General features: G+C 48.5%; 1 protein-coding gene across 4 annotated transcripts in view; it reads left to right on the forward strand.

Annotated features, from left to right (window-relative positions):
* The window catches only part of RGS20 (regulator of G protein signaling 20), an 87,573-nt gene that overhangs the window by 15,556 nt on the left and 58,799 nt on the right, over positions 1–13,218 (forward strand). For 2 of the 4 annotated variants that reach the window (XM_045050262.1, XM_045050266.1), the window contains one exon: positions 11,294–11,596. In XM_045050262.1, the coding sequence (XP_044906197.1) occupies positions 11,294–11,596 (303 nt within the window). Of the gene's footprint in view, positions 1–11,293; positions 11,597–12,511; positions 13,127–13,218 lie in introns of those variants that run through there. The other 2 variants (XM_045050263.1, XM_045050264.1) reach the window with 2 other exon arrangements.

Raw genomic sequence — 13,218 nt, forward strand, 5'->3', positions numbered from 1 at the left:
TGAGGAGCCAGTGAATGGTTAGAGGGAGGGCAGTAACATGACTGTATTTGCCTCTTAGAAAGATCAGTGTTTCTGCAGGGGGGGCGGGGGGCAGCAGATCAGAGTGGACTCAGGCGCTGTGCAGACTCCAAGGCAGAAACTGTTTGGGAGGATGCTGTAATTTAATTAAGCGAGCTGGGGGAGTCACAGTGGGGATGTTGAAAAGCGTTCGCCTGGGGAGGCATGCTGGCTCCAGAACTCCCTCTGGATTCTGCTCTGCTTCTCTGCTCTAAGGTACACGGTTGTGTGTGTGTGTGTGTGTGTGTGTGTGTGTGTGTGTGTGTGTTGTGTGTACACGTTTACGTGTGTTGGGAAGGGAGTCCCAAGAGAGGACAGTGCAAAGTGATTATGTGTCAGAAAAGGGCACGCACACTGAACCCAGAAATCAGCTGTTAAAAGCCTTAGAGACCATCTTCACTAAACCTCTCTGTACAGAAAAAGAGTACAGCCCAGATGAGCACAGACTTACTCAAAGTCACAAGGCAAAGGGCTGGTAGAACCTCCCTCTCCTGACTGCCACCCCTTCCTCCAACTACGGCCTTTCCCCTGCTCTGTGCTTTCACCTCTCTTCTCCCTTCTTTCCACTAAGCACCTTAGTGGAGCAACCGAGCCCAGGGGAAATGTTAGGATTCAAATGATGGCAGTGTTGGAAACTTTTATAGACAGACAACTTAAGAAAAACAAGACTTTGGTGGCACGTGGGTGGCTCAGTCTATTAAGCATCCAACTTTGGCTCAGGTCACGACCTCACAGTTTGTGGGTTCAAGCCCCGCATCGGGCTCTGTGCTGACGGCCCGGAGCCTGGAGCCTGTTTCAGATTGTGTCTCCCTTTCCCTCTGCCCCTCCCCTGCTTGCACTCTGTCTCTCTCCGTCTAAGAAAAAAAAATTAATTAAAAAGAAAAAGAAGACTTTTAATTATATGAGCAGCCCTGTCCCCTGCGTTTTCCAAGCTTGTTTGCTTCTACCAACTCATAGGATTTTGATGAAAGTGCTTTTCATTTCTCATAGTTACTGACATCAATCCTTGAAAAGCCTTAGGACGAACTATTACAATATGAACGCTTGTTAACCTGTTCTATATCCGCTGAAGAGAAACTGCATATGAAGTGAAATTAATAAATGTATGATTTACAAGTTTATTAGACTTGGTCAATCATTGTGGAAAGCTTGGCTGCGTGAAGACTACAAGCTTCCTTGAAAAAAATAAATAATTAAAGAGAAACTTTATAAATTATACAGGGTTTCGACTGTATTGTATTTCATTCCAGAATAACAATATTCTGTACTCCATGGATTTAACTTAGGAAAGGTGTCTGACACTACGTGAGGCACATTCTCCTAAAGCCTTCACTTGATGTGTTATTCTTTACTGTCTAAAATGTTAGGGCTTCTCTGTTAGGAATCAAAATACTGTTCTGAAGTTTTAGGTAAATCAGGCTATTACAAAAGCTGTATTGTCCTTTTAGGACCTCAGCAAACTAACTGTATTACTAAGGAAAGTAGAGAATCAGCAGCCATGTGATTAACTGAGCCAGTGCCTAGAGACCTCAGTAATTCGATCTCCAATGGCAGCTTGGAAGCCTAAAGGTCATGGAATTCTCATTACTTGCTGGGTGTGACAAGGAGGGGAAATTGGAATTTTGGTCTAAGAGAAATCATGTGGTCAAAGGCATTTAACTACAATTAGCGACTATCAGGGGCATTCAGGGATATGGATCAACAGTATCACTGTCTTCAATTACTGTCTTTGTCAATCATCATGACTGACATCAGTAAATAATGACCATGTCTCCTGGATGTGGGTCAAGAAGTATGGCAGTCGGAGGCATTGGTCGGTGGCCCAGTTCTGCTCCCCACCAGTCCTAACAAATCATCTGAGCTCACTGGTCTGTAGTTTCCTCATCAAATAGCTGTAAGGACGGGGCGTGGTGAGTAATGAGACGCATGTATGAGAACATTTTGTGTTTGTACATTGGGGTAAAACATGGCAATTATTTTATGATAAAAATAAGTATGCAAAATATAATTGGGATTTTCTTAGAGTACTGCTTACTATTCCCTAGGAATAGCTTGCTTGGATATGTGTGTGTGTGTGTGTGTGTGTGTGTACACACATATACACAAATGTATATGTATATACATACCAACATACACACATATATGTTTTTTTTAATTGTAAGCATCCATTATTTTTTAAAATAGAGTAAATTGGACAAATGAAATTTTTATAGAGCTGGAGAGCCCATAAAACATCACTAAAGCTTCAAAATTTCATTTGGAATTTTTCTTTTCAATTTTCTGATATTTTACGTAATAATAATCCCCTTCCTGATCTCTAGAGATATGGAAGAGTATGGAAGGAAGAGCACAGGTTTTAGTTTAGTTTAGTTTTTTTTTTTCTTTTCCAGTTTTTTTAATGAGCTAACAAACAAGAAAGATGGAGGAGAAGGCCCATGTAGATCTTAAAATCTTCGGACTTTGGTACATGGACCTTTTTTATTCCCACCATTTAAAAATGTTTTCGTTAAAAAATAAATAAATAAAAATAAAACAATAAAATAAGAAAATAAAAATCTTTTAGTTAATTTGTATTTTTGAATTAGAAAATTCAGGATTAGACTAGTCCAGCCTTACCAACACACACCCCAAATTTGGTTCAGACGTCCAGACCAATGAGGCCACACGAACACCAAGAGAGCGTAGAAAGGTTTATTATTCACATAATGAGGCCCTCCGAGGAGGGCAGGGCAGGATGCTAACAGGTCCAAATGGCTTAAGAGAGCAGGAGAGTGGCTTGGGATTTCATGGTAAGGTGGGAATTGAGGGTTCTGCTCTGCAAGAGCCAGGACTTGCACTGCGTGAAGGTCCTGCAGGTGCCAAAGGAGGAAGCATCTAGGCCGTCCCATCAGGTTGCCCAGATGTGGGGCAAAAGGGAAGAAGAGTAGTGGGGACTGAAAGCTGTCAGCCATCAATCAAGCATGAAAAAAGGGGGTGGAGCCAAACTCTTTAGTACAGACTCTATGACAATAATACAGAGCATAAAAGTGTATACCATATAGTACATCCATCTGGCCAGTGGCCAACCACCACTCCCTGATCCACCCAAGGCAACCACTCTTCAGTCTTACCAGCGGCTTTGGAACCTCCCAGAGACAGGCTATGCATATACAAATATACGTATGTGCGAGCATGCACACACACGATTCACTCCTTTTGCTAAAGATCAAAGGGTAGTTAGTCACTGGATACTCCAAGGTTTTGTTTAAATTCCTTCAAACTTCTGTTGTTTTCTAGATAAGTGTCTTGGGCCAAGTTATTTCACCTGAGTCCCAATATAGTTTTTGTAAAAGGGAGATGAGGCCAATACCTGCTTGTGGGGTTCACAGAAAGAAATAGCCAGCGTCTGGAATGTAACAGCGAATGTCCCTTTTGCCTTGTTTCCTTCTACTTCCGTGGCTGCCCTCTTTCGGCCTCTTTTGCAAACTCCTCTCCCTTTATTGACTGAAATATTGGAAGTTCCCTAGGTTTCCATCCTTGGCCCTTTTCTCTTCTCACTGGACTCATCATCCCTGGCTAATCTGAGCAGTGTCAAAGGCTCTGAGGCAGCTTATGGACTGATGAGTCCATTCAGCTGGGTCTCCTACAGCTCACACATGAATTTACAAAAGCCTACTGACCGTCTAGATTTACGTGTCTAGTAAGTACTTCAAAATTAACAATATGTCTTGACCCTTCCCCAAGCTCTTCGTCTCCTAAGTTCTCGATCTCAGTAAAATGGCACCTTATCCATCTGGTTTTGAACGGAAATTTGGGAGGCATAACCTTGCCCTTGCTCTCATTCCCACCTCTAATCAATCCCCAGGTTTTGTTCACACTATTCAAAAGTATCTCTTGATCTGTTCATCTAGCTATCTCCATCCCACTGAATGCTCTTCTAGATCATTTCCCAAAAAAATTATTGCAACAGCATCTTTCCTGATCCCTCTTTCCAATCATGCCTGCCTCTAAGTAACACCAGAGGACAGAGAGATCCTTCTACAATACAAGCCTGATCCTGTGAACTCCCTGATTAAGTTTTGTCAATGACTCCCCATTTCCATCTGGACATGGTTCAAATTCCTTAAATTGACTCAATCTTGTTCTATCTTTTCATCTCTTTCTAGAAATCCTACCCAATTCCAACAGCTTTAAATACCATATTATGCCAATAACTCCTACATTTACATCTCCTAGACTCCCACCCAGACCTCTACCCTGAGCCCAAGTCTCTTTTACAGTAGCCTTCTTAACATCTCCATTTGAATGACTCATAGGCATCTAAGAAATGTGTTTACCAGGATTCTTGATTTCCCTCCCCATCTTCCTCAATTCAGCAAGCCACCCAACTGCTCAACTCAGAAAACCTGGGTATTATCTTTAATTCCCTTTTTCTCAGCCTGCACTTCAATCCACCTGAAGTGCAATTAATTCTCTCTAAAATATTTCAGTCTATCCGTTTCTCTGTATTTTCTTCCCATTACTGTCTAAGTCATCATCTTCTCTCACTTGGACCATCGCCAAGCCTGTTTCACTATGCCCGTGTGTGTCCCCTTCCAATTCACTCCAACACAAAGCACCAAAGGAGTCTTTTAAAAATATAAATCAGTGCATGTCACTCTCTTGCTTAAAACCTTTCAGTGACTTAACACTGCTTTTAAAATAAAGTCCAAAATCCTTGCCGTGACTTACTTGCCCTCCGTGGGGCAAGTCTACATGGATTCTTACTATCCCCTCATTCACCACACTCTAACAGCAGGTCATTTTCTTCCTGACTCACTTTGACTGCAGAGCATCTAGGACAGTGCCTGGTACTTGAGACACATGTGACAAATGCTGAAAAGATGAATAAATGAGTGGCTTACAAGACTTTTCTTGGACCCTGCTTCAGCTATTCTCGGTCTACTTCTACATATTACAGTCTAAGCCCCACTACATTGTAGAATAGAATGAGAGTTGGCAATGCCTACCTTGAGCCACTTTTAGCTGGTGGCAGCAGAAATCAAAACAAGAGAAGCCCAAGAGATGGGTGAAAACTCTGGCAGAATCAGGACTGATTCACTTCGCCATTTTTCCCCACTGGGTGGACGTTCTCGGGCTCCTCTGAGCTCACATCTTGAAGAGTTTTAATGTTTTCTTTTCAACTGTGGTAAAATATAAATAACAAAATAATTTACCATTGTAACCATCGTGAAGTGTGTGATTCAGTGCCATTAAATACATTCACAAGGTTGTAGACCCAACGCCGCTGTCTATTGCCAGAACTCTTCTATCAACGCAGACACTCTGCATCCATTATACGGTGACTCTCCATTCTCCTCTCCTCCCAGCCCCTGGTAACCACTATGCTACTTTCTAGCTGCATGAATTTGCCTATTTTTAGTACCTCATATAAGTGGAATCCCATAATATTTGTCCTTTTGTGTCCAGCTTCTTTCAATTGGCATAATGTTTTCAAGGTTCATCCATGTGGTAGCGTGTGTCAGACTTGCACCCCTTTCTATGAGTGATTAATATTTATGTTTGTTTTTTTCATTCATTTGTCCAACAAATATTTACTGAGCACTTTGTTAAGGTCCAAGCAGTGCTCTAGACCCTATTCATATAGCAATGAACAAAAAACAAAAAGTTACTGCGTTCGTGACACAAATAGAGAAGTAAATATATAGTATGTCAAACAGTAAGAAGTGCTGTGGAAAACCAATATTGCAAGACTAGCTCTATAGGAAGAGGAAACCTTCGTGGTAGGATGTGGCTGTTCATGTCGTGCCTTGAGGGCTAGTGTAAGGTCTTTGGGTTTTACTCTGAAATAAGAAGCCAATACGAAGTCTGGAGTTACAGAGTGACCTAACCTGACCTACATTTTAAAGAAAAATCCTGGCTTCAGTATTAAGGGAATATGAGGCAAAATGAGGCAAAATGAGACAAAGGGGAAATAGAAATACCAGCTAGGAGGATAACCCAACAGTCCAGGTGAATGATGGTTAAGACCTGTACCAGAGAGTACTAGTCAAGGTTCTCCAGAGAACCAGAAACTATAGGATATATAGGTGATAGGTAGATTATGAGACAGGGAGAAGGGGGGAGGGGAGGGAGGAGAAAGGGAGAAGGAGGAGGAGAGGGAGAGGGAGAGGGAGAGGGAGATTTATCTTAAGGAATTGACTCATTCAGTTGTGTTGGCTGGCAAGTCTGAAATCCGCAGAGCAGGCCAACAGGCTGGAAACTGAGGAAGGGTTTCTGTGTTTCAGTCTTGTGGCCAGATTTCTTCTGAGAGAGAATCTGTTCCATGCCTCTTCCTCGTTTCTGATGGTTTGCTGGCAATCTTTGGCATTCCTTGGCTTGTAGATGCATCACCCTGATCTCTACTTTCGTTTTCACGTGGAATTCTCCCTGTGTGTGTGTGTGTCTCTGTCCAAATTTCTGCCTTTTATTTTACACCAGTCATACTGGGTTAGGGGCCTACGCCATTCTAACATGCCTCCTCTTAACTAATTATATCTGCTACCACCCTATTTTTAAACAAGGTCATACTCTGGGGTACTGGGTTCAGAACTTCAACATACGATTTTGGGAGGAGACCCAATTCAGCCTACAACACAGAGTGATAGCTACGAATATAAGAAGCAGTTGGGAGTTTGCTGAAGTGTATGAAAGAGAGAGAGAAGTCAGGGATACTCCAATGTTTTCGACCTAAACGAAAATGATCAAGTTGCCATTCACGGAGATGGAGAAGAAAGTTTGGAGGGGAAAATCAAGAGTTCAGCTTTGCATATAATGCCAATAAATATATGGATACACTGTATATTCAAATAAAGACCCACCTCCTATCCTAAGCTCCTCCTGTGGTTGACACCATCAGCGGGAGGCAGAGGGCCCAGGTGTCTCTGAAGGAACTGAGCAGACAGAATCTGCAGTAAGTCCCTTCCCCAGACATCCATGTCACCTAAGTAGTCCTCATTTCTGGTCCCCTCCACTTCTGTTCCTAGCCCCGCCTTCGTCACTATCAATGTTCCATTATATGACACTTACTTATAACACCTCCATAGAAGCCCTAAGCATAGATCCACTTAAAAAGTTATTAAAAGAATGTATGAAGTCAGAGCTAATTATGAGCTACAGGGATATTCTTTTTAACAGTTGTACTTTCACTAGGAACACTGAGATTTGAAGTGAACCCTAATAGAAACATGTTATTAACAGTTTGGTTGGCCTCAAATTCATATTAACCTGTGACTTTAATATCCATGATCTGTCTATCTTATATCTTGCCATTTTCCAATCTGCATGGTTTGTAGTCAGCACAAGCAAAGACTTGCCATTATAGCTTTAAATCACTGTCAATTAGATTCTTGGATCCAAGTGGAGGAACTGTCTCTCCAAATAGCGTAAAATAAAAATACATAATATGGTCAAACCACACCAAAACAGAATTTTGAAGAGAAAAAAAAGAATCCAGGGGGAAAAAATAGGTCATCTTATAAAACTAAATCAATTTCAAATTGCATTCTAACTGTGATTTTTATTCTGAAGCCTCTCAGAAATTTTTCGTTAAAAGGAGTTTAATCTTGCCATGGATGTTTCTTTTATGAAACGATGCTATTTAGGGGTGAATAAAAATTTTCAATTTGCCTTCTAAAGGGATGACACTTTGCATATATTGATTTGGATGTGGTGATGTTTTCCTCGACATGGTTCAATAGCCAATATGATTAATTAGGGAAATGGACATTCGATCTTCATAAAGTATTCCCTAAGTCTTTTGGATCCCTAAGGAGCAGTGCTTCCAAGAATACAGATTCCAAGATGATTCCATTTTGCGGCTAATATTAGTGAAATCGTCTGACTGTCATCTAGAATCTGGCCTAACAGGAAGACAGGGATCTCGAGAGTACTGCGGGCAGGTGAAGGTCTTTCCTCAGATAACTTGTCTCAGATCGAATTTTGTGGCTACACTAATACTCCCAGAGCTCTGTCCTTGCCAGGAGGGCCAGAGGAAGTCAGATTTCAGCACCCTACACCTATCATGCTTCACATCCCTGCTTGTTGGAGAAGCCAGCGGTCCCTCCCCAGACTCCCTGTGACTCCAGACACCAGCCAGCATTGGAGGGCAGGCTGCTGATCCTGAGAGAAAAGACCAGTGCAGGGAAGGGTAAAAGCTGAATGTCTCCAAAGGAGCAGTGGAGCCGGGCTTTGTGTTTCTGGGGCTGAGTTTCAGACTTTTATTCTGCCTGAACATTTCCACTATTTTCCCTCACAAGCGTCTCTGTCTTGAAGCAAAGGACCGAAGCAAAATGCCTAATGAAGCGAACGTGGGGGGGGGGGGGGGGGGTGTGTGTGTGCAAACGACCCAAGAAGAAGGACTTGGAAGGGGAGAAGAGGGAAGGGTCAGGTTACAGGTTCAGACATTCTCACAAGACCATTTGAAAATATGAACTTGAGGGGCGCCTGGGTGGCGCAGTCGGTTAAGCGTCCGACTTCAGCCAGGTCACGATCTCGCGGTCCGTGAGTTCGAGCCCCGTGTCGGGCTCTGGGCTGATGGCTCAGAGCCTGGAGCCTGTTTCCGATTCTGTGTCTCCCTCTCTCTCTGCCCCTCCCCCGTTCATGCTCTGTCTCTCTCTGTCCCAAAAATAAATAAACGTTGAAAAAAAAAATTAAAAAAAAAAATGAAAATATGAACTTGAGACAGAAATTCTGGGACCCGTGGATGTCCCAGGAGGCTTCCTTCAGGCCCCTAGGCGTGGGGCATGCGTCGCAGAAGCGTGCCTGCTGCTCATTTTCAGCAGCTTAAACTCAGTTCAAGCCCCCAAGTGAAGGTGGGTCGGGAAAGGTCGCGGGTGGGCTTACTCAAGCTCTGGGTAACCAGGGACCGACCCGGTTCTTTCTTGGCTTCCTTTGCACAGGGTCCTTCAGGACCCTGTGCCCTCCTCCGGTTAGGTTTCTGCTGCCATCCAGCTGAGCGCGGGAGGCATACACTGCCACGGCCGGCCACCGGCCGGCCGTAACTGGCAGGTGCGCGCGAAGTTAGCTGAGACCCGCCCAGGTCCAGCTGGCGGCAGCGTCTGAGCTCACTTGGCGCCGACTGGGCCCCCAGACCAAGGGGTTCGTCCTCTGCCCTCCTCCCCTGAATGACGAATGCTGGGCGCCAAGGCAAGGCCGGCGGCTCTGAGCGTTTTCCAAATCTCTCATTTCCCCCAGCCTCGAGTGAGCTGTTGGCGCTGCTCCAGAAGCCTCCGGGGCTCCCAGCTCCAACCCCTAAAATAAACGCACGATGCCAGAAAGCGGGGGAGGGGGGAGCAGCAACGAACGGGGACAATGAGAATACTAGGAGAAAGACCCCATTCTCCAGGAAAAGGTAATAAGGGAAGCGACACAGTGTGAACTTACTCGGAAATGCAAACCAAGCTTCACTCTCTCCCCGAGCGCATACAAACGACCGAAAGACAAATCAGCCAACAAGCTCGGCGGCTTCCAAGAAAGGGTCTCATGAATGAGAATAGGTTGCTAGGTTTCCCTCCTCCCTCCCGACAGTCGCTTCCCACAAGACTTCCACCGCCCAAAGAAAACATGCCGGGCCTGGCAACTACAAAGCGGGGGTGGGGGTGGGGGGGCGATCCTCGCCGAGCCCACGAGGCCGCCCGCGGCCGCTCCCGCCTTCAGGACCCTGGAGAGCGGCCGCCGCGCCCTTGGGACTCCCTCCCTTCCCGCCCACTAGCCTAGTCCCCTCCCGCGCCTCGCCACCCAGTCACTTCTATTCGCTGCCTCTCGCCTCCATCTTCACTTTTCTTGGCAACCACCACTCTTGTTTTTCACAAACAGATTAAACTGTCTTTTTGTTTTGCTTGAGGGGGCTGTTTGGATTGGCTGAGTTAGGTTCTGGACCGCAACTTCACTCAATGTTAGTGGACCAAGAAGCTCTAAGAGCTCAAAAATGAGAGTCTGACTAGGCAGGTGACCTTAAAAAACCACTGACTTCAACCCCTTTACTTCACAAGTGAAGCAGAAAAATTCAAAGAATAAAGAGACTTTCCCAAGGTTAGCCGTGGTGTTAGTTGCAAGGCTGAATCTAGAACCCTGGGCTTCTGACTTCTAAATGAATGCTTGCCTCTACTTTCAAAGAAAATAGTAACAATAATTTTACCTTCACACTGGCCTTGTAGATATCCTAAGCAAGAAGTGGAAGGTGGAAAGGCCTGCGTTCCTGAGAATAAGATGGATACATAAGGGTGCAGAAAGGGGCCCTGCATACTGTGCCCTCATGAGCCCCCAAAACAGTCCTGGTATCCCACCCACTCTCACCAGCATGACCAAAGTCAAATGAGCCAGCCCTGTCTTCCACTCGGCCAGGGTCTGGGATCCCTCAGTCTTCTGCCACTACCCAATTCTCCCCAGACACCTCTCTAGACACTTGGTTAGTAGTAACCAAGTCCAACTTCTGTGCCTCCAGCAGGAAGAGCTCCAGGCACCTTGGGAGGTGGGAAAGGTGAGAGGGAAAGAGAGCGAGAGTTGCGAAAGTGAACTAGGAGTGGGGCGCCTGGGTGGCTCAGTCGGTTAAGCGTCCGATTTGGCTCAGTCAGTTAAGCGTCCGACTTTGGCTCAGTCATGATCTCACGTTTGGTGAGTTTGAGCCCCACGTCGGGCTCTGTGCCCACAGCTCCGAGCCTGGAGCCTGCTTCGGATTCTGTCTTGCTCTCTCTCTCTGCCCCTCCCCGGCTCATGTTCTGTCTCAAAAATAAATAAAACATTAAAAAAAATTTTTAAGTGAACTAGGAGAATTGCATTCATAGGAGATTCTAAAGAACCAAGAGATATGAACACAGAGGCATCTCATACTTAAGGTGCACACGAAACTCCTGGGAATGTTAACATTCAGATTCTGATGCAATATTCAGGACAGGGTCCCAGATTCTGTATTTCCAACAAGCTCCAGGTTGTTATTGAAGCTGGTCCAAGAACGACAAAGGGGAGCCAAGTTAGAAAGGGCAAGGGGAGAGGAAGAAGAAAGGCGGGTAAGGAGAGAAAGGGGAAGGACAATCTAACCAAAGGCCTTTCCTTTTGCTCTCGCCGACCTTCTCTTGCACCCCAATGTACAGCCTCTAAATGCTGTAGAAATGGCACTAAAAGCACATTTTCAGTCTGTAGCTGGACCCAACACTAATGGCGTGTTGGTTTTGTTTCTCTCCCCCTACTTTCTGCTCTTCCTGCCGCCGGCCCTGCACAGCTCTCAGACGCGCCCGCTGCCCCGAAGCTGCTCAACCTGCTTTTTAGCACGCTCTCTGGCCTCGCGCGATTCTTCTCTCACCTTCTCCAGCGACCCCCTTCTGGGGCTCCCCAGCGGCACCCGGACTTCTCCCTCCTGCTTCCCGCTTGCGCCCTGCCGGCGGCTGGGCTCTCGCGGGGGCACGGGGAGCGGCCAGGCCGCCTCTCGCTCCTGCTCCGGGCAGCTCTGGCACTGCCTAGGCCCCCAGGGGGACGCCTGCCCAAGGAAGAGGATGCCTGCGCGGGGCAGAGCTCGCCCATGCCCGTGAGTACCAATGTCTCCACCCATGCCCCACCCCCGGCCTCACTGGGACGCCAGCATCCCCTGCTCCTTCCAACCCCCACTGACCCACTCCAAGGCCGGCCAGCAGGGGCTCTGGCCAGCAAGGGGCAGGGGGGCGCGGGACAGAGAGTTTGGGTGGTAAGGTCGAGAGGCCTGAGCACGTTCAAGGAAAAGGCGCCGGTGCCTCGCCTGACACCCCCTTTCCGTAGTAGACCCTCGAAGCTACTTTTCCCTGGACCATTTCCTTCCAGTGTCAATGCAAGCGGGAGGGAGCCCTCGCCCTTCCTGAGCCTGCTTCTCAAACTCTCGCTCTCAGCGCGTCGCTCAACCCCCTTCCTCCAAGCCTACCCCCGACGCGCCTCCGCCCCCACCTCGCGCTCCCACTCCCCTGCCCTCAGCGTCTGCAAGCTCTGGAGGCCGGGGAGGAAATGACGTGATGTTATTTTTGTGTCAGGTCAGCTTCCAGCTTCAGTTTAGCCCTCCGAGCTCCGGCGCAGGGCTCCGGCCTCCGCCTGCGCCTCGCTCCCGAGGGCACGCGGCGGGGTGTATAGGGACACTCGATGCTCTGTGCCCGCAGAGCTGGGCGGCAGCGTTCCCCACCCCCACCCCCCCTTCTAGGGCTCTCCCTACCCCCAGACTTCGGAGCCCCTGGGGACGGAAGGCAGGAGCCTGGGGTCTCAGCGGGATCCGGAATCCGGAGCCAGCCAGCCCCCACCTCCCCACCCCCACCCCGGTGGGGCGTCCGGCATCGGCGGCAGGAAGAGGGCGTGGAACCCCTTTCCAGAGAGGGACCAGCAGAGGCTGAAGCTGCACGGGGGTGGGACGAAGCTGCACGGGGGGAAGGGGGAGGGCAGAGCTAGGAGAAGCCCGGGGAAAGAGAGAAGGTAGGGGGCTGCCCTCCAGAGGCGGGGGAGTCCACGGCGTGAGCACCCCCTCCGCTCGGGGCGCACCCCCCGCACACTCACACTCGCACCTCCCTCCGCCCTCCTTCATTCACAAGGTCTGAGCAAGCATTCCGGCACAGCGGAGTCTCGCTCGGCCCCCGCGCGCCGAAGCGGAGGGAGCGCAGAGGGGGGGTTTGCAGACGACCTCCGCGCTCGCCCGGCTCCGCGCCCACACCCTCGATTCTGCCTAATCCCGGGCCGGAGGAGGGGGCTACAGTCCCGCCGCGGATTGGGTCCGGCTTGGAGCCTGGGGCGACCCCCGGACCCCCGCCGCAGTGGAGCGCGCCGCCGCCAGAGGGAGGCGAGACCGGGATAGCCCGGCCCGGGAGGAGGGAGTGAGGGGGCGGGGAGGAGGCAGAGCGGAGGGAGCTTGAGGGAGGGAGAAGGCGGCGAGAGGAAAGACCGAGCCGGAGGAAGAGGAAAACCGGGGAGAGCGACCGCGGGCGTAGTAAAGCCACCAGTTGGTATTGTGATAAGAAATAAGGCACACGCGGGACGCATGCGCACGGCCGACGGAGGCGAGCTGGCCGGAGCTTCCCCTCCGGCTGGCCGCGCGGACGGTGGAAGCGTGAGTACCCCGCATCCCCAGCCCCCCTGCCCCCTCTCGGACTCACCCTAAGGCCTCGGGGTGGGAAGTGGCCGGGGCGGAGCGGGGCGCGC

The sequence above is a fragment of the Felis catus genome, chromosome F2 (assembly GCF_018350175.1).
Source record: "Felis catus isolate Fca126 chromosome F2, F.catus_Fca126_mat1.0, whole genome shotgun sequence".
Lineage (NCBI taxonomy): Eukaryota > Metazoa > Chordata > Mammalia > Carnivora > Felidae > Felis > Felis catus.